This window comes from Aythya ferina (assembly GCF_964211825.1).
Source record: "Aythya ferina genome assembly, chromosome: 3".
Lineage (NCBI taxonomy): Eukaryota > Metazoa > Chordata > Aves > Anseriformes > Anatidae > Aythya > Aythya ferina.
Genome location: NC_140298.1, coordinates 65,115,560 through 65,137,676, shown reverse-complemented (window position 1 = coordinate 65,137,676; position 22,117 = coordinate 65,115,560). Strand labels below are relative to the sequence as shown.

Sequence of the window (22,117 nt, the reverse complement as noted above, 5' to 3'; positions counted from 1 at the left end):
AAGCAAGGCAAAGTAACTTCAACAGTAGTACCATAATGATTTAGCTATGTTGCTTACTGTACACGGGAAAGTCAAACAAGAGTCCACATGAATTCATTCTGACTCTGACCACTTGCAAGGATTTTGTGTGTAACAGCTTAAAAAAAGGCAAAGTACTGTTTGTGAAATCTCAGTCGGAAGTCATGGGAATGACTAGCAACAATCAACAATCTTTAGATACGGCTCTTGTTGAGAACTACAAAAAGAAAAAGAATGGCATTAGACCTACAAAATAATGATCAAAGACTGTAGTACACTTAGAATGTTTTCTTTTATTTTAAATATACCTATTACAATAATTTGTTAGGCTTATATAGAGCACTATTATTTACATAATTCAGTGTTTATCCTTTGGGGTGAATTCCAGTGCTCAATAAATAAGAGTCAGTGAGCTGCTTGTTAACCATGTCAGGATCAGAGTTCAGAAAGATTAATTTCACATAAATGATGAAAGTCCTTGAAATGGTTACAGTTACCTATGGTTTCATACAGCAGGTATCTTCTGACTGCAGTCAAATTGTGTTTAAAAATCTGACCATAGTTATACGTAATTAGAACAAAGATTAACAACAACATCAAATTAAAAATATACTGAAAAACATCAGTGGTTAAACCTCTACATTTTTCAGATGCATCTCAGGGTGACGATATTGTTCAAAGGTAACAAAGAAACAGTTTGGTAGAATTCCTGTTATAAAACATCATGGGGCAAAATATACAGTCACTAACAAATAAAAAATACAGCTTTTTACAATATTTCCTTTTGACATGGCATCTTAAAATGTGCCTGCAGATAAGAATGGTTTTAATTCTTTTATTAAAATTAAGTTTTCCATAGTTACTATTTCTTACACATGAATTTATGCATTATGTATGCTATTTAAAACATATAAAAGATTAAGTTGTCAGTACACGAAATATTATTAGTTGAGAACATGAATAAAGGGTTCATATCAGATCCCATTCAATGTTATGCTCAAATACACAAGAAAGGAACTTTGGTCCTGATCTTTCACTAGCAGAGTAAATGTCCCATGTTTCTACATAGAGAACTTACTATCTTTACAGAGATTGTGCCAGTCCTGAGTGCAATCCCGTGATCCATGCCCAAAGTGGGTTTGAATCAGGACAAGCAGCTTTAGGGTTTTTCTCCTAATTCTTGTCAATATGTTTTGGAGGTCAAGTCTATGGCACATCATGCAAGTGGCTGAATATCTATGACATTCAGCTATGGCACCCAGTATTGTTTCTCGAACAGAGAGAAAGATAGGGAAGTGCAGCTCATAACTACCAGGCATTTATCCTAGCGAATGTAGCATTATCATCATTATCATGGACCAAAAACCATTGCTTATTGACAGTATGCCTGTTTGTTCAACAAAACATTTTGAATTTCAGCAGCATTACAGCTTTGCAGAGAATAGTTTCTGAAGTACCTTGTTACAGTTTTGAACATCTGGCACATTTAAGACACCCACCCAGCTATTTAAACAATATTTTAAAGCAAAATTAATGTTTGATATAAAATAACAGTTGTGTTGTAAATGTGGAAAAATAGCCTACAAAAAATAAGTATAAAAGTGATATCAGATTTATGAATATGTTTCATATATAAACAAGTCCAGGTGACTAGTCTGTGTGTTAGAAATGGCCCTTGACAGGCTGTGTCACAACAGTACATCACATTTTTCACAGTTTACATTAACACAGTTAGATTCACTATATGATGACACCTTATATAAGAAAAATAGTATTTTACAAACTATACATTTGGCATCTATTTTTACATTTTTTTTTTCTGTTTCTTTGTCAGTTCCTTTTTTTTCTTTATCCCTCTTTTTTTTTTTTTATTTTCTTACAAAATAGTGCAAAATTACAGTGCATTAATAGAAGATTTTGCAAATCCTAATAAAAAGACATACATAACTTTTTATTTTATTTTTAAATTATTATTATTATTATTCACTGGAAGCAGTTTGGCACATTAGAATTTTGTATAGATGGAAAATCTTCTCATTTTGTTGTCTTCAGGATATCCACTGAATCCTTGAAACATTAACCTGCACCAAGGGAGTTAACTTTCCATACTTTTTAATCTCATTTAACATATGCATTACAGAAGGAAACAGCAAAGGAAAATATAGATTTTATGGTTAAATTATTTACCAAACAGCATACATATATCAGACTGGCTTTTCATACCATGTTATAAGGAAAAGGACTGATGGGAACATTTTCATTTGGTGACTGTTAAGTGGTTAGTTACAGCTTCAAGGCTCTATAGGAAATTTATCCCAATTTCAAAGCATTAGTTTATGGTATATCTTTCACATTTTGCTGTCATGCATGTCCTTGTATATAGATCCAAACTGTCTGTATCAAGTCAGGGGGACAGGGTTTCATGAAAGCTTGTTTTATGCTGGACTAATTCATATATAGAATAACAAACAATTGCTTTTCCTGCCAATTTGCAATGATTAGATGATTTTTTTTTTTTACTAATTATTTACTTAGGAATGTTAATGAAGAGTTCCCCCAGGTATGAACACTTCATTTGTACAGACAAGCACTATACTTCAAAGAAATGTCAATACTCTTGAAGACAAGAGACTTATGTGTAATCACAAACAGGCATGGTGAAGGCAGCAGGACTGGGAGCACCCTAGGTCACTCTGTGCACTGAGAAATGCACAAAGATGTCACATGAGTTCAGTTCACATGACTTCAGTTCTTTACCTCCTTAGCTAAAAGTAGGAATGAGAAGCCTGGTTGAGATCATAGTATCACCTGCTAGAGGTTCCCAAATAGCCACCTGCACCAACCTACACATAATTCAGGCAATTAACCCAGAGGTGAAAGGCTCTGACATGTGACCAAACCTCTGAACTCTTCACTGCACAGAAACTATTGGGTTCAGTTAATTGCATGGGGAATATGGCAACATAAAGGTTTCTCAATTAAATAGCTTTCCAATAGAGTAATTAAGTGACTTTTTCCAATACAGAAACCACAGGATGATGTCTCTAGGACTAATTATTTCTCATGAGTTTATGGTTTTATTATCTGTATCACTCTGTGGCATTTGTGCCATGAATTAAAATTACTACTGCATGGTTTATTTAATCAATTTCTTGGCATTCCTGTACTTTTTATGAATATATCTAACCAGTATGAATGTTACACCAATTCTTTGAAGTTAGAATGGGCTGTAGCACTAGAACCATTTATTCATATATTATAAGGAAAACATCCACAAATAAGAAGGTTGCTTTTTACCCCAGCCATTCCACTCTGGGCTCATCCTGTATGAAAGTTTGGGAATGTCCCATTTGGGAATGTCCCATATCGGCTACTGACTTTGGTGGAATATTTGCCTGAGCAAGGGGTAAAAGATGAAGCTTAAACAACCATTTTGAATGAATTGTATTTGTATCGATTGTGGTCTAACATCCAAAAAAACCACTTATATGAGAAAAACAAAACAACAAACAAGAAAGCAGAATTGTCACCCATTGTTAATAAGAATACCCACCAACTGTTAGATAAACAAGTACTTCACCTAGATTCTCTTCTCAATAATTTACTGGTTTGGATGAAGGAAGCACTTGAATATTTGACTAACTTCCACCATTAGATTTAAAGAGGTCAGAAGCCTCCCTGTGTGTGCAGACACACTTGTGTTCTCTGTCTCTCCCAGGCTGTCGGCCTCTAGTTCCTAAAACTCTAGTTTAGTATAAATCAGTAGTCCAATTAATTTACTTACAACTCAGTTGTTTCTGGTTCTATGCTTCTCTAAGATGAAGAATGCAAACATTTCCTCAACAGTGGGAATAAAACCATGTGCTGTTTTTCAATTATATGCCTTTTCTTATCCTCAGAAAGCAAATAAGTAATTCAGGGGTTCACATTTAGATGTTCAAATAGCATTTGGACAATACTCTTAGATACATGGTTTAACTCCTAGGTTGCCCTGTGTGGAGTCAGGAGTTGGACATGATGATCTTCATGGGTCCCTACCAACTCAGGATATTCTATGATTGTTCTAAGATTAGACTCATCCCCTCTAGGACGTCCTTGGTCTGGGTTAAATGAAGCAGATGTGACCAGGTTTTATACTTTCTTCCTAGGAGAATATTCTAAATATCATCTCAGCAAGCCTCAGCTCCTCTCACCTCTGTATTCAACATCTAAGTGCACAGCACAGGGAGGTTGTAAGGTGGGGTGCCATACTGAATGGATGATATGAGGTGATGATGCACATGCTATATGCTGAAGCAGAAGAGTAGGGCCAACGTCTGATGGATAAGCACTAAGCTAGAATTAGTCTGAAGAGTTTTCAGTTTGGAGTAGCCAGTTTACTCACAGAATAGACCCATGGATGTTAAAAGGACACACAAGTTGGCCTATGCTATAGACTGTGCTCTCAGGCACAATTCCCAAAGACAGTAAAAAATATACTGTTAGAAGCCCCATTGCATTAAAGCACTTAAGATGATCTTAAATTCTCATGGTCATATGCATGTGCTTAAGGTCCTTTCTGAATGAGGTCCACAAAGCATTGTTGCATAAGTGCAGAAGGATTTATTTCAAAATCAAAAAATAAAAGATAATAAGAATTCTTTATATCAAATGGGAAATATGATTAGCATACTGACAGACTTCAGTCTTCCACCCCCAATGTTATTTTTTACCTAATAAAAGAGATAATACAAGGCCAACAGGAGTGTCATTTTTGAATAACCAGTAACAGTTATTAGTTATTTAACAGATGCCTGATTAGAGAAAATTATATGGTACTTTTCCTTTTCCTTTTCCTTTTCCTTTTCCTTTTCCTTTTCCTTTTCCTTTTCCTTTTCCTTTTCCTTTTCCTTTTCCTTTTCCTTTTCCTTTTCCTTTTCCTTTTCCTTTTCCTTTTCCTTTTCCTTTTTCTTTTTCTTCTTCAGTTCCAGGTTGAAAGTGAACATAAGTAGCTAGAGCCAGTAACCATCTGTTTACTGTGATCAGCAGTGCCAGTTACACAGATAGTGCTCAGTCTGCATGAAATCCACAGCCCCACATACATATTCTAGCTCTCTCGGTCTTTCATTTCATTTAATATATTTCTTAAAAAACAAATATGTTGCTGGCTCTTTCTTGCACAGTCTGTGGGCCTCGCTCAGGCTGCTTGTTCATTGCAATCACAGCCACCTTGGATGACAAGAGGCATTCAAAGAAACTGGGAACCCGAATTTGCTAAGGAAGGGAGATCTCACATTGAGCATGAGCTGCTATGGTCATTGAGTGTTGGTGAAATGAAAGGAAAAGTCTTCTTTAGAAGGATCTGCTGCCAGTTTGTCTGACATCTCTTCACATTCAGTGGGATAGCAATGCATCTGCTGTTAGCATTTTATCTGTTTTGGATCTTATTTTCCACACTGATTAAGACAGTATAATGTTGATAGCTCAGCATAGCACAGAGTGCCTAAGAACAACCAAACGAAGGTATAGTAAAAGAAAGAATAATGATTACTCTGTCTTCAATGACTGACGATGTAATATGTGACAAGTAAGCATGCTGCTGGATTACTTGGCTGGCAAATAAAATGAACTGACTGGCTAAATAAAATTGTTAAGAAAATAGTAAGAATTGATGTGATTTCTCATCTTTAATTTCTCTTTTATTGTACAAGTATCTTCTTTTGACAGTGGTACCATGGCATAAATAATGCCTTGTTTTCCATTTTAACTAATTCCGTGTAATTTTTCTTTCCATAATTAATTGTTTTTGCCCATTCTCCTTCACAGTGATTTACTATTTGAACCCATTACACTAATTGTTCATGTAGGATGGCACACAGAAAGACCATAAACAGACTGGAATCAATCTTCTGTTAGTTAGGTGTGTAGGTCCAGGCAGATTGCATTTTTGCATGCATGAAGTCCAGATAATTTACAACCATTTTTTCCATCATTATTCACCTAGGCTGGATACGTCTGAAGATGTTACAGCTTCTGTCAGCAAAGCTCTTTACATTCAGTCTTCCATACTGCTTAAGTCTTGACAATACATACACGTAGATCCCCCTAAAATCTTCATAAAATGACTGACTCACTTTTGTTCCAGACTGCACACTTCAGGAATATCAATGAGACATTAGGGCCATGTCTTGTGTTAGGATTTGATCATGATTCTTAGTCATTTCAATCTGGTTTAATTTTTTCCTGTTTTATTAATCTTTGAAATAATTCAAGTAATGAATCCTCAAGGCAAAGTATCTACACAAGCTTGTGTAGAGTTTTTGTGACAAGAATGACTGTTTCCGGTTCCAGCAAAAGACTGTCATGTACCTTAAAATTCAGCACAAGATTAGCCACGCTGACTGGATCCAGTGCTCACAGAAGTAACAATATTACTTACAGGCTTAACACATAGCATATATTTCAAAACTTTCCAGTGTATACTCCTATTGATCTTTTTAGTAACGAGTAATATATATTCCCATCTCATCTCATTATTGTGCTTACTTGTTATTAATATAAGAATTTATCAGATGAATCTTGAAGCCAAGGAATTAGTCTCCTCTGACTAAGGCCTTGTAATGCCTAGCACACCTCGTGCTATCTGGAATGAGGAATGAAATAAGAGACAGTACATGTTCACCAATGGGTGAATATACTTCCACTGAGGTCAATGCAAAGAATTTTAAAATTCCAGCATCAAAGAAATCAGGTAATCTAGCTGAAGCAGTGCCATATTCAGCAGCTGAGAATTTCACAGCCCTGAAAACAAAAAGTATGAAGAAACAGAAAGGTTTTGTTCCTGTGGGTAATAGCCACTTGCCTTCAAAATGATAGAAATATTATTCACATTACGACAATGTCAACACTGGTTTTAGAAGACTGGGTTTCCTTATATTGCATTAATTTGCAAGGTAAGCCCATCTTGTTTCCTACAGGAATGCTGGTGAATTTAGGAGGTTCACAGTATCTTGTAAATTATTTTTTTAAGACAGCAATACACAGTATAAATAAATATTTAAATGGAGACATAGGGAGAACACAAGTGTTTCTATAAGATTTTCAGAGGAGTTTCTGAGTTTAGAAATGTAAGTATATTATTCTTACAGCCTTCCATGTTTCTGTTCCAGCCTGGGGTAAACAAAGTATCTCATAAATCACTTTATTGTTTGTTAATCATCACTTACAACTTGATTCATTATTGCAGCAGACTTGTTGTCTGCAAGTTTAATCTTAAGTACTTATCAATTACATTGCTTGATCAAGGTCTTCTACATCACATAACTAGAAGTTTTTCCAGTTAAACTATTAGACTTTTTTTCATTCTTTTCTGTATGTAGCTTCTTTTACCAGGCCTTACTTTAGTAGCAGGACATGTATTTGTTCACGGTAAACGAAAAGTATCTTACACCTTCACGTTTCAAGCTTTTTACATGTTATTTTCTTTTTCTTAGGGATAAGTCTCAAAAGTTTGAACTCAATGTTCATCTGTTAACTATTGAAACAACGTACTAATTTTACTGTGTGATGCTTACCAGTGAGTTTGTACCTTTTAACATTTCTTTTACAACTCTTTCTGTAGTTTAAATAAAAGATAACATAGTCAGAAAAGAATTCACATTTCTAGTATCATTTTAAAACATATCAAAATAGTAGACACAAGATTCTGAGAGCTGACTGCAACTCAGTAGAAACTGTACTCTGTAATATTTTGACCTAAAAAAACAAGCTGATTGGTTTTCAGTTGGTATCAAAATATATCTGTATGTCCTACATCATTAAACTAACCTTGTACTATACACAGCAATCCAGAATTTAAGTCTTAGCTGTTGAAAGAAAAAAAGTGATAAAATCAAATAACACACATTAGAAACAGACATATTTTTAACAATCATGACAATCATCACATTTCTGTATTTGTTATCAGAGCAAATTTAATACTTAAAAACCTGCTTGTATATTCAGATTTTGAAAGCATCTACTGTTCTTAAGAATGCATTTGTTTATACCTGTCACACAAAATGTTTTCAGAAAAAAAAACTCATTAGCATAATGAGTTGAATGGTTGAATATGTCATCTTGATAACTTATTTACTGATTTTCAGCATATTTCTTTCAGAAAAGAAACTCGGTACTCAGCAAGTTGTCCAACTATAATTACAGTTCAACAGATCTTTACAGAATTGGAGAGAAATTTAACAATAAAAAAAAAAAAAAAAAAAAAAGGAGAGAGAAATTTCTAGAATCTTTTAACAAGCTATTTCTAAAAGGTTACTATTACCAGCTAAATTCAGTGCATGAATCTACGCGATCAAATGCCTATATTAAAATCCGTTTACTTCTGTATCAATATATCACCAATTACAGCCCTGATTCAGGTAAACAATACTTGATACACCAGGAAAATTAAGGACATGCTGCATTTAAATGCATTCAAAAGTTGGATGAATCGGGCTTTGATCACTATGGTTGTTCATCTTGTTCATATCTGGCTTCTCTACTCTTTGGAGGGTAACAAACGTATTACTAAAGTAACTCTAGGAGCTGTTTCTTAGGAAACTCATCCTTTTTAGAAACAGAGCGTCTGCTATGGTAATACGTTTTAAAAACTGTATTTCTACATTCTGCACCCTTAAAAAGGGGTGCAATTGATCACACTGAAATAATGACAGATATTGAACTTCACTGTGTTCTCAAAATATAAGATGACCCATAAAAAAGTTACTGTTTTTTAAAACATTACACACATTTCAGAATAGAACAGAAAATTATGTTCTTAAAATTCTCTATGGCATTTAAGAGTTGTGTCCTCATTTTCCAAATAGGTTAAAAAGCAAATAAAATCTTTAAAAAAAAAGGAAAAAACAAATGTTAAAAATCACCACTTTATGTGCAAGAATGAGGCATACTTCATAGACAATGTGAAAAATCTTGTTTAAAAATTATAGTAAACAATCAAATATTCTTCAGTGCACATAATTAGTATGTACATTATAATTTAAAACTGAGTATTGATGACTGTTGCTCATGATCTTTAAAATCTCTTACAAAATATAAATAGGACAGCCAAGAGAGGATAGCTGATAAACCATGACATAAGGTTTTCTCTTCCTTCTTTTCTTTTCTTATTCCTTTCCTCTCCACTTGGACTAAAGATCCTTCTGGCTTCTTCAAAAAAGTGCACACGTACGTGCGCACACACACACATACACACACACACATTAATTCCAAAACCATTTTTCTAAATTTCCAATTGACTTGTATTCCTGGTGTCTTTTCACATGATCACAAGCAAGACATGCATGTGATTCCCAAAACCTAGGAAGATGCACTGAGAAATCCTTCTTCCAGTTGAAATAACTAAGGTACATCTTGTTATTTTTGTCAAGCATTAGAAGATATTCTGCCAGCTCTCTTGGGGAGAGAAAATCTTCCACATGTATGAAAGAATCTGATGGAATGTAATTCTCATAGTTTTCTCTGGAAGGGCCCAGTACAACTGGTACTGATCCAGCCAGAAGGGCATTGTAAAGTTTCTCAGTAATATAATCTTTGTGGATTGAATTTTCAAATGAAAGGTAGAATTTACAAGTAGAGATAGTTGGAATTAAGTTTTTATCATTGACGTAGTCTCCGAAGGCTTGCCCATAGGTATGGATTTCAATGTATTTGCTAAGCTCATTGTAATACTTGACTCGAGCATGCTCAGGGTTCCAGTTACTTACAACCCAACACACCAAGTTTTCTTTACTTGGCACTTCATATGTAAAGGAACTTGTACCAACCATCATGAAGCCATAAGGCACCTGAATATCTGAATCACGCCGATAAGTCAGGGTCAGGTTAAAAAGGTGTTCAATGCCACTCTTTTGAGGAGTATGAGTTGGAGACTCCAAGTTCATCCAAATCCATTTCTGGAATGGTGGCCTGGCTTGCTGAGGTAAATTAGTCAGATCCCAGCTAATGTCCCTGTGATGAATGAGAACTGCATGGGATTTGTTATATAGTGAGCGGTCAATAGTCAGATGGCACCCATGGATGTTGAACATTGTTTGGCAGGATGTTAGATCAAATGTCTGACCAAATGGCCAAACCCAGATCAAAATAGTAGTCTCGTTAATATTATCAGTTTTGGAAGAAAAGAAGCTCTTCATTTTCAAAACTGAGCTGGCTGATTCTATAGGACCAGAGATCCAGCTGTTTGTCGGTTTAATATAAATTAGTATAAATGCCATGAAACAACCAAGGACAATGAAGATAATCAAAAATGGCCGGAAAATTCCTTTAGATGTCGATGTCATAATTTGTTCTGAGAAAAAAAAAAAAAAAAAAAAGAGGAAGAGAAAGAGAGAAAATAACATCAGATATTTAAATCATATATATATGTCTTGTTAATGCAATCAGACATCAGACCCCAAAATGGACAAATTTTGATATCATTGACCTATAATCTCAGAAACTTCTTCTAAGTAGAGAAGGTATGTTGTGGGTGCCCCATCCCTGAAAGTGTTCAAGGCAGATTGGATGGTGCTTTGAGCAACGTGGTCTAGTGGGAGGTATCCCTGCCCATGATAGGAGGGTTGGAACTAGATGATCTTTAAGGTCCCTTACAACCCAAGCCATTCTGCACTTCTATGATTCCATGAATCCATTTTCCTATGAATCTATGTGATCTTGCACAGCATTCATGGCAAAATTTTGGATAATAGCATATTTCTCCTCTTCACATTAGAAGCTATCTGACATAAATTGAAAGTAGGGTTTTCAATATATATATCAAGCATGACATGTGTGACATATATATATCAAGCATGACATGTATGTCTTAATCATTGTATATCTTAAACAGTGTTTTTGCTTAAAACCTAGGCCGAGGATTTGAGACAAATGATTCTCTTTGATTCTCTTCTTGTGTGTCTGCGTGAAGGATAATATGATGCAGTTTTGGTCCATACATATTCATATGTATATATGTATGGAGGATGCAGCTTTAGAGAAAAGAAAAAGGAAAGCACTGGAACTTTAATTCTGTTATCAGTAAGACTGTCAAAAAATTAGCTTATGCCTGGTGGGTACATGGGTATGAACATTTGTGCCTTTTCCTGAGAACTCCAAGAACAGATAGGGAAGCAAACAGCAGTACAGGTTCTCAGCTCCCATATTCAGCGTCACAGTTCCCACATAAAGAAAAACAAACAGTAGTATGTCCTTAAACATTTAGTTATGTTTTTATGCCACAGCCCTGTGTTAAAAATTACAAAACTACAGATATGCTGCATCTTTTTGAGGCATATTTTTTTTTTCTTTGGGGAAAGAAAGGGTAAGAAGTTCCTATAGTTTCCTTTGTTCTCTTTCTGGTAGTGTCTTTCTGAGATAACTGATAAATCTCTTTCCAGCACTCATTTTCCATATGTTTCTTGTGAAACCTAGCAAAGTTAGGGATTGTTTGTGGTTAACTTCTACTGCTGTATGTAGCCCTATAGGTGTTCTAAAAATAAAAATAGTTAAACATGTAAAAAGTACTATGACACACAATGAAAAACAAACAGAAGTTAGATATCAATAAGAAGTGTTCTAAATATACTGTCTGACTGTAGAAATGTAGTCCGACAGTACACTTTAATTACTATAAAATTTGTCTGACTTTCTTTTTCTGCATGTTTTTCAGTGCTTTGGGTTTCTTATTTATTTATTTATTTATTTTATAAAGTACTCTTTGATTCTCTTCTTGTGTATCTGCGTGAAGGATAATATGATGCAGTTTTGGTCCATACATATTCATATGTATATATGTATGGAGGATGCAGCTTTGGAGAAAAGAAAAAGGAAAGCACTGGAACTTTAATTCTGTTATCAGTAAGACTGTCAGAAAATTAGCTTATGCCTGGTGGGTACATGGGTATGAACATTTGTGCCTTTTCCTGAGAACTCCAAGAACAGATAGGGAAGTAAAGCAGCAGTACAGGTTCTCAGCTCCCATATTCAGCGTCACAGTTCCCACATAAAGAAAAACAAACAGTAGTATGTCCTTAAACATTTAGTTATGTTTTTATGCCACAGCCCTGTGGTTCTCAGGTTCTCAGCTCCCATATTCAGTGTCACATTTTTTTTTTAATTAAAAAAAATCCCATGCCTAAATATATATAAAATATCACTCTTAAAAAAAAAATCAGACAGAAAGCAAAAAAAAATAATATATATATATTTTAAATTTAAACCAGCTCATCTCATTTAACCTGTGAAATAAACAATTACATTCAGCACAAAGACATGGTAGAATGTTGTGAGTGTAAAAGATGATGTGTAAGCATAGCAGCACAGTTACAACAAAAAACATTTTCACATTCATCATTTATGAAAGGGACACAGAGGGGATGTCATTCCTAGTTCTACACTACCACTGTATCTTGAGGAAAAGAATTTTCCACAATTTCTTCCTTATTTTAGAAGGTCAGATGGTCTTAATTTTCTGGTTTTAGGTACTGTAGGTTAACCTTGGCTGGCTGCTATGTGACCACCCAGCTGCACTCTCAATCCTTCTCCTAAGCAGGACAGGGGCAGAAATTAAGATGGAAAAGCTCACTGAGGTAAGGATAGGAAGATAACTTACCAATTACTGTAAGGGGACAATAAAACAGACTCACTCTGGGGAAAATTAATCTGATTCATTGCCAATGAAAATAGATTTGGATAGTGAGACCCCTCCAAAGGGAGCAGAAGGGATTGTTAATGGGGATTGAGGTCAGTCTATAACAGCTCCACCACACCACTCCTTCCTCACACTTTTCCCCTATTCCAGTATATGGGCTGTAGTCTTTCTATAAATAACCGCTGGTCCAGAATGGGGTTTTCCACAGATTGCAGTGTGGATATCTGCTCCATCATGGCCCTCTCCGTGGACTAGGGGGAAATCTTTGCTTTGGTGCCTGAAGCATCTTCTCTACTTCTTCTCTGACTTTGGTGTTCACGGGGCTGTTTCTAACACTTTTTTTATTATTATTTTTTTTTTTTAAAAAAAAACCCTCTCATTCCTCACTGCCTGTCTAGTGTATTTGCCTTTCTTAAACACACTTTTTCCTAGGCACTGCCATCTTGGCTGCTGACACCAGCTGTGCCCAGTGGCGGGGTCAGTGGAATTGGCTGGAATCCAGCATGGGGCAGCCCCAGCCCCTGCTCACAGAGGAGCCCTGTAGCCCTCCTATCCTACGAGTGCCTGGACATGGACAGCCAGTAGAGATATTTAAAATCTTGTGGTGTGTTTAGTCTGACTCCTTTGTCTCATCCTCTTCTTTTGGACATAGATTAGGAAGTCCTCTGTGCTTTCAAGCAAAATGATCCTGAAAGGAGTAAAGGGGAGGAATGTTTGTGTCCATAACTTTTCCACTTCTTCTCATCAGTTCAAGTTCCTCTGAAGGAAATTTGTGGTTTTACAGCTACATCACACTGGCTTTTTTTTCTTTCTTTTTTTTTTTTTTTTTTTTTTTTTTTTTTTTTTTTTTTTTTTTTTTCCCCAGCTTATGTTGATTTTTGCTTGAAATACATCTAGAGGGCAGTTTATGACCCACAAGAGCAGAAGGTTCTTTCCCTGCCTTTCTATAATGACAGTCTGAGCAGGGTCTCTGAGGAATAAGGGATTTAGGTTGAACAGCTCTAGGAGATGAAACTCAAGTTAAAAACAAGGGGCTGAACCAATCTTTATGTGACTGTTCTTAGTTTCTCTGCTATCGAAACCAACACAGAATAGGGACAGCTTTTCACATAAGAGCTAGTGTGAGCTGAGTTTGGAGAATAGGTTGGGAAAGGTGTCTATTCACAGAGACTGATCATTTTCTGGAGACTGAAATGGCCGGCAAATCAGAAAAGTACTTTAACATTGTGCCTTGTAATGCAGTCACCCTCCGGTTAAAAGCTCACAAGGCTTTCATTGCAGGGATTATTTTACACCAAGCTCATCTGCTAACTAATGAAACCCCCTGTATCATCACAAGACAATTTCTGCTACACAGGAAAGAGTCAAATATTATTTATTCTGTTCTCTGCAAGAAATTATAGTGTATTCACGGTGCAGTATTTGTGTAGGAAGTTTTGAACTATAATGTCAATGTGAGGATAAACACTTGCTGCTCCAGAATACCAACATTAACTTCTCACAACACTAAAAAAGTAAATTAACCTATTTTCTGTCCTCAAAATCTGTTTCCTCACATTGTTTTGGTGCCCTCTACTTATGTGCCCCCTACTGATGCGGGATCGTGGTTCTTAGAATTTACCTTTCACTGAAACACTAACTCACAGACAGGATAGTACTGTCTGGTTTTACATCCTTTGGGTTCAGAGAACTAGCCATTCATTACACAGACTCAAACATCTATTAGGAAGTTACTGCTAACAGGATTGTGGAAAAGTGTTACAAAAGCAAGATGTTAAAACCTGGAATGAGAGGTTTGCAAGGAAGCAGAAGCCTAGAGCAGAATTCTAGCAATGCCACTTGCTTATACTCCAAGGAGCTGACAGGATTTTGTGGTAACTGCAGTAATAACTATTAAGATATTCACTGGGAATAGCAATATTTTTTTTCAGAATGAAGTGTTAACCTCAGAAGCAATAACTTCTGCCTTCCTTAAAGCAGACTGAACAACCAGCAAACTCTGCCTTCATGGCTTTTGGGACCCTTAGTTCTATATACAGGGAGGCAGTAGACCAGTGAAAACATACAGCAAGCACCTGTTGACAAATAGTATTTTCTTGCGAAGCAGCTTTTCTATAATGCTAGGATATAGAGATTGGTTCCTTTGTTTGCCCACTAGAATTTATGGAAGATTTATTTTTCACAATGTTCTTCAAAATGTGTTTTCCATATTTAACATTTCCTTCTTCCTTTTTGTGCCTAAGGTAACTACCAATCTCCTGCTGTAGCTCTCACATAAAGGTGACAGACACTAAGGAGACATTCATTACAAGACATCCAGCCAAATAACCTTAGCTCACCCTTCCTCTTTCATGGCTTTCCTTCCACCACGGAAGCACAAATTTCCTTTTTGCAGATCCCCTCCCCCATCAACCTCTGGCATGCCAGCCTCTGAAAAGAAAACTTTGTCAAAGAAATGTGTTTACTGAGACTATTGCCAACTGGAAGAATTCATTACCTTTGATAGTTTCATTATAAAGTACATTTCTGAGTGTTGTGACATAGCGAGTATCTTCTAGGTGCTTTTTTTCCTAGTTGAAAGTATAATATCTCATCAGTACAAGACTATTTTTCTCAGTACAAAACTTAGCAAGGCTCCCTTTAAAGTGCAAAATTTGGCATTACATCTGCAAGCAACTCCACGTAGTAGCAACACAACCAAGGAGATACTAGCAGGGTACTAGCAACATTAACCCTAAGTACACCAGGCAAGGCTTGCAAAAAATATATCTATTGTGTGAATGCATCATGTTCACAAAGAAATAAAATGGAATTTTAAAGGAAATGTTTTATCATGGCTCCTTTGCAATGGTGACTTCTTAGTTATTCCAGAAGGGATATATATATACATTTCTGATATGCAACACTGCAGGAGGGAGAAAAAAAGGTAACCTTCCTGGTCAATAATATCAATATCTGCTTTACTGGCATATCTTTATGCTAGCTTCACTGGCATACTATCAAAGTTTTCCCAGTAACCCAAATATATAACTACTTGCAGAAGTATAACTGTCATTACTAGTCTAGTACTGAAATCTTCCAAAGGCTTAGTGTCAAGGTCAGTCCTATGATTTTTTCAATCCAAAAAAGCTGGCCACTGCATCCATCAAAAAAAACCACCTGACTGTCAGCACTGGCAGTCACTGCAAATCTCCTAGAAGAGCTAAGATGGCTTTCTGGAGAATTTGAAAGTGTGAGGGAACGTTTTGTTTCCAAGGGTGGAAAGGGGCATTGAGGACAGTATTTTAAAATTAAGCTGGAGCAAAGGGACAGTGTTATTTTTGAAGTCATGGACACTGAATAATGAATAAAGACCTCTTGTTACTTTTCTTGCCTTACTTAAAATCCTGAATTGTTCAGGGCTAACTCTTATCTTTATCAGCATTTGGTTTCAGGAGAACTCAAGAAGAAATACTTTAAAGTCTCTGGTGATCACTCCTGGGATCAGATTGGGCATCTCTGGCACAGAGGATTTGTCAAAACTGAGAAGCAGGAGGACACTGAGGCAAACAGATGTGTCAGAGATGGGCCCATCTAGAAGCAGATAGTATCTATGGAGATACTCTAGAAATATTAAAAGGACAGTTGAATGCAGTGGGAACTGATACGAATCTCATGAAAACAAACATTATTGTTGGAAAGAACATTCCTTTGAAATTCCTTTCCCTGTCCTCTGGCATATTGTAGCAGCCCCAGCCGTGACATATCTACCTTTATGCTAAAGGTGGTGTTGTCTTAGACCAAACTTACAGTTAGCTGGAGGTTTCTTCACCTGCAGTATTAAAAGAAAATATATTGCTTCAGGCTAGCTTGAGTTTATCTTTCTATCTCCAAGTCATTGCTGTGTGGACATGCCCCAAACTACTTTTGCTTCAGTTCTCTGAGACTAAAAAATTTTTCTTTTTGATGGAATTAACTCTTACTGCTCCCAGTTATGCCTTTTTAGCAACTGAAGTAGTGGATTTTTTCCTTGCATGGGCTTGTTTCCATTCTTTTCCACACCTGTCCCACAGATTTCTGAAAGCAGCCCAGTCTGAAAAGACTCATCAGAGCTACATAGAGTTAAAGGTTTTCATGCTGAAAGTTGAATGAGCTGCTAATCTCAGGCTGTGTATTTTGATTCTATTTGCACCATTCTTTTTCTTCCCTTCTCCACCTCTTTTGTTTTTGGGTTATTTGTTCAATTCCTCAGATTCCAGTTTTGTGTGTTTGCACATTGAGGACAATATAGAATGTTCTTATTCAACAGTGGTAATTTTTATTATTATGAACAGTTTTAGAAAAATAATCTAAGAGGACAGGTAGCATAATTAAGACATTGTTTAGGGAATGTGCTAAAGCAATCACTGGAGACTGTTAAGAACAGGTTAGACAAGCATCACTCAGCAAGGAGAGATTAGATTCTCTCAGGTCCTGGGGCTGGGCTAGATGACCTCATTTGATTCCTTCCAGACTTTTGGTCAGTGATGATATTAATCACAGACTGTTGTAAAAAGTACCTAACAAAAATGCATCCCGACAGCCTAAAACTGCAGAAAATTGCTGAATAAATTAGTAAAAAAATCTCTCATCTTGAAACTTTTCTTGCAGTCTATGAAACAGCAATACTGCATAGTGAAAATGTAAAGGAAACTGAAAAATCAAGTGCACAACAACGACAACAACAACAAAAGTCCCCGTTTTCAAAGGCAAAACAGAGAGCTTCCTGTCAATTGCTGGCTGAGGTACTGCTGCTTTTTTGAGAATCTCTGAATCTTGTCCTCTCAGGCCTTGGTGAGGAACACCCTATTCTCATCTCCGTTCTCCCGATTGCTGTGCAACACACAGAATGCTGCAATGGCTCAGCAGCCTTCAGCGTTCCCGTGTGATTGCCATCTATCCTCTCCTTCTCCTGGTGGCACTCACATACTGTCACTCCCCAGCTGCTGAGGCAACAGCTCAGTGGTTCCTTTCTGCAATCTGACACTACAGCAGACAGCCTTAGCCAGGGATGCAGGGTCTTTTGTAATAACAGAGGGAAGCAGCTACAGCATTGCTCTCCGTACTGGACAGATCCTACTTCCACGCCCCACTGCCACATATTTGAAAAGAAAAAAGAAAAGAATTACCTGAAAATCCTATCCAAGGAACTTTTTCCAGCCAATACAGAAGTAGCATCAGGACACCCCACTTCACACTGCAGCTCTATCTCTTTCTATTTATGAACTCTAAGGGAACATAAGAGTACTGTCTGTTCCCTCTCTTGCACAACTGGAAAATTCATGCATGCAGAGCTTTAAGAAACACCAGCAGCATTGCCAGGCTTGGTAACATGCAGAGACAGTAACTTTTTACCTTAATGACCATGTTGGCTTGTCCACGTCAAAGCTAGTTTACAACTGATAACATTCTGTGAAGGGAGTGGTGGCTTTCCATACTGTGCTGACTACAGAAAAGGCAGTTCTTTACCACCATAACTTACGAGCCAAGTTTATCCACCTCCCCAGGAAAGTACTTTTTGTCTTCCTGAAGATAAAACTCCTCCTAGTTATACAGCACAATCCAAACTTCTTTCAAAAGCACTGAAAATGCTCTGCAACAAATGAAGCTGTTCAAAGAAAAGCACCCTCAGAAGTGGGTAAGGGGGTTTCTTTCTCCCTTCTTTCCATGTAGTTTGGGGACAGCAAATTGCTGTTCTCACTGATTGTGCCAGAACTGCAGAAAGAGCTGTTCAGTAGCTTTGTGGATGGCTTGTAAAACTGCAGCCAACCAGCTGAAATATGGAAAAAAAAACATATCTACACAAGGTATGAGTTTGTGATGGCCACCAGCCTACCAGAAAGCCCTAGTTAACTCACAGTAGCTGTGAAAATGGTGTAAATTAAGTTAAAAAGAGATGGGATGTAAAGTGGCAAATGAAGAATCATAGGCTTTGCTGTGTATGTGTGCTAAAGTGAACATCCCAGAATCATGGTTGCTTCTGACCAATTTCCTAGTATATAATTCCTTAGTACAATGGAAAAAAATGCCTCTCCATGCAAAGCAGACAAATCAGGGTCAGGAAAAAGTGGAAAATGCCTGCTTATAATAGTGAACATTTACTAGGGGACATTACTTCTGTGGCAAAGCAAGGCTTTTGGAGCTCTAAGCACCAGCTGTTTGTGTAGATATGATTAGAGGCTGTGTGCAGCCTCTTACACTGCTGAATCTTGCTGCATAGGCAAGCTTGAAAATTTTAATTGGGATTTAATGCTGTTCTTTTTGCAGATACAACTGCAAAGATCTGGAGGATTGTGCCAGTGGCAGCATAACTTCTGAGACAGCTCTGTAGCCTAGACAGCTCTGTAGCCTGAGAGGCCTCTAAAACTTCCCATAAAATCCTCATAATTTGAGCTCTTCTTAACATTTCAGTTCCCTGCCTGCCTAGCACCTGTTTCTTAAGAAACTCATAAATATTCTGGCTTTTGGATCTGTACTGATATCAGTATTTTAGGATGCAAATCGATGGTCTTGCTTTAATTTACAAAGCCTAAACTGTTAAGAATGCTAGTTGCTGGAGAGAAAACTGCTCTTGAGAGAAAAGGGGGCAACTGAAGTGCTCACATCCATTGTAATCAGCTCTATGGCTGAAAGGGAAAAAGACATTTACTTATAAAGTCAGAATAAAAATGCAGAAGAGAGCTGATTTTCAACAGGACTCAGCAATGGCCAAGAGTCCTTATCCAGATTCTGCAACTTCTTGTCCACACTGCTCTTGCTTTCTTAAAAGAGACTCAGTAAGTCAAAGGCTGAGGTTAAAGTCAGTGTATATAAAATACAAATCCTTCGTATCCTATGATACTGAGTGCCAAAAATGATCGTCACTTATTTTCTGTATTGAAAAAATGTACTTCAAGTAAGTGAACACTTATAAGTGCAAGTGCCTCAATACAAAATACATGGACAATTGGAAAAACACCAATCATTTTCCAATTGCACACCAGCAGTTATGTTTTCAAGGTGAATTATGTTGGTAAAGTGTTAAACATTTTAAAGAATGAGCCTGGTAGGTGTAAGATGGAAGGTCATTATAAAACAGGACTCTTAAGGTAAGTATTTTATCTTGCTGGAGCAAAGAAGTGTGTAAGTCACTATAAACGTTGGCCAAATTTGGAAATTTTAAAAAATAAGAAAGGAAAACTTTTTAGAGACCAATCCATTTGGCTTCTTACTCATGCACAGAAAGCAAGAGCAAGATCCACACACACACACACAAAAAATAAATCATAATTGCTCATAACAATTTTATAAGAGCTTAAAAATCATGCATATACATACCCTCACACACAAACAGAAACAAAACTGGAATCCACCAAAACCTAAACAGCAGAAAATTAAACAGTAAGGATGAAAACATATTTTAAATATATGTATTAAATAGTATATATTGTAAACCCAGCAAAAATAGTAACCCCTAAGCCTCTCAAACTGTACATTCCTCTGAGAAAACAAAATCTCAGTTGAGAGAAACAGCGGTTAATTTCTTGGAGTATCTCTTTGTGTGTATAATGAAAGGAAGAACAAAGAGCTGGAACTACTAGTATAACAAGCTGAGAAATACAAAGCTGTAACAACAAGTCACTGAAAAGACATTTTCTATAGAAAAGAAAAAAAAATCTTTCAGTCAAGAAACAGTAAATACATGAGGAGTGAGTTGAAGGAATTACAGTCTGGAAAAAAAATCCTACAACACCTACATGCACTAAGATGATGTTTTCTTGTTACTACTTACTGTCTGGGTTAACATATGCAGTGATGCCTCTGAAAGCAACGCTCACAGTTAGAATATAGGAAGGAAGAACAAGTTGATGACAATAAATTGCATAAAACAGATTGGTAGTTAGTACAGAGATCATGCTTAATTTGAAAAGACTCAGGTTACTTGCTATGGAACTTGCTGTTTCCTAGCTAATTTTCTTCCTTTTCAGACTATTGAAAAAAACAAGTTGAGCATCTGCAGTGTAAGTTAAAGCAGTCCATTCTGATGTTCAGTTACTGCATTTTACTGTCATACATTATTTTATTCTTAATAGAGCAAAAATTCCATAGTGAATTCATGTATTTTTTACCACTGCAATAACAGGTTAAAGTAAAATTATTTACTATATCTTGAAGATGCAATTTGCTAGGCAGTCTTTTTGCCATCTTAAGGTTTGCAGCCCATATTTTTTATCTGCTACAATCCTACTGTACATATTAGAATGAGGCATTTAAATAGGGGTGAAAAAATAGTTCTCATTTGTTCCAGTACATGAGGAAGACTTTCTATAGCCATTTTACTCAGAAAACAGCTTTCTAAAAAAGTCAACTGAGATGTCTAGGAGCAAATGCAAGGAGAAAAAGAGAGGACAATGAAAAGAAATTAGAAAATGGGAAAAAAAGGAGCACTCTGCTAAATTCCATTTTCCTCTGCTTTGAAGATGTTGGTGTAAAGAAAAATGATGGCAGGAAGTTGCCTTTATTTAGTCTGTGTCTCCCTGCAGTTAGTGCAGCTTAGCACAGGTGGGTAGGACTAATTTGATGACAAGGATGATAAGAGGGACCGAAACTCATGCTTGGTTAGCCTACCCCTGGTCCTAAGGAGCCCTAAACCAGAAACAGGCACTACTAATAGGGCTCAGGGGGTATGCTGGTGTCTGACTCCAAAACTGCAACCCTGAAAATCTCTGTTCATTTGTTCCTCAATGCTAGTCATGCTTGAACACTCTCTGGCCCTCTGCCTTTCAGGCTCCTGTGCACTCAGCAGCCTGGTGCCAGCACATGCCTGGAAGGGGCTCATTCTTCACAGGGAAGGGCCACTTAAATCGATAAACCAGCTATTCTCCCAGCTCGCAGCCCTGAGGAAGAACTTAGTAGCTGTGTCTACAACCACAGACTCCATCTCAAATGCAGTGTTAGCAGCAGCTTTTTGCTTCTCTGCTTTTAAACAAACCAGAATAGGGTGAAGTCCCTTTATGCAGCACTTGAAGCTACAAACTCGGATGAGAGATACAAATCCTACTTCAGCATGAAGTGATTCAGTCCTAGATATTGCACTTTCCTTAAAGATTTCCTAGCTCCTTGATGGCAGTGACTGTTGATTTTAAAATGTGAGAAGAGATCTAGGATTAGAAGGAAAGAATCCTTTCCTCCTTATTGGTGCCCGAGCTGCTAATCCAGACACTACTATTTTCCCCTGACCTCCTTCTGTCTCTTGCCTATTGACTCCTTAATGATTTATGCCCAGGGGCACATCTGCAGCAGTGGAGCATGGTGTCCAACTTCCTTCCCTGTGCAGTTTACAGCCTTGTAATGGGGGATGGTGCAGGGAGGTGATAGAGGTGGTCTGAATCTCCTGTGTTGGAAAGATCACAAAAACTGGTCTGTATGATGGGC

At 36.9% G+C, this 22,117-nt stretch overlaps 1 protein-coding gene across 5 annotated transcripts in view; it reads right to left on the bottom strand.

The window, feature by feature from the left end:
• Positions 1–291: 291 nt before the first annotated feature.
• The window catches only part of FUT9 (fucosyltransferase 9), a 111,305-nt gene continuing 89,479 nt past the window's right edge, over positions 292–22,117 (bottom strand). For 2 of the 5 annotated variants that reach the window (XM_084515640.1, XM_084515639.1), the window contains 3 exons: positions 20,021–20,061; positions 17,833–17,931; positions 292–10,345 (listed from right to left, as the gene is read on the bottom strand). In XM_084515640.1, coding sequence (XP_084371766.1) covers positions 9,258–10,345; positions 17,833–17,881 — 1,137 coding nt within the window. In that variant the 5' untranslated portion in view covers positions 17,882–17,931; positions 20,021–20,061 and the 3' untranslated portion in view covers positions 292–9,257. The other 3 variants (XM_084515641.1, XM_084515643.1, XM_084515642.1) reach the window with 3 other exon arrangements.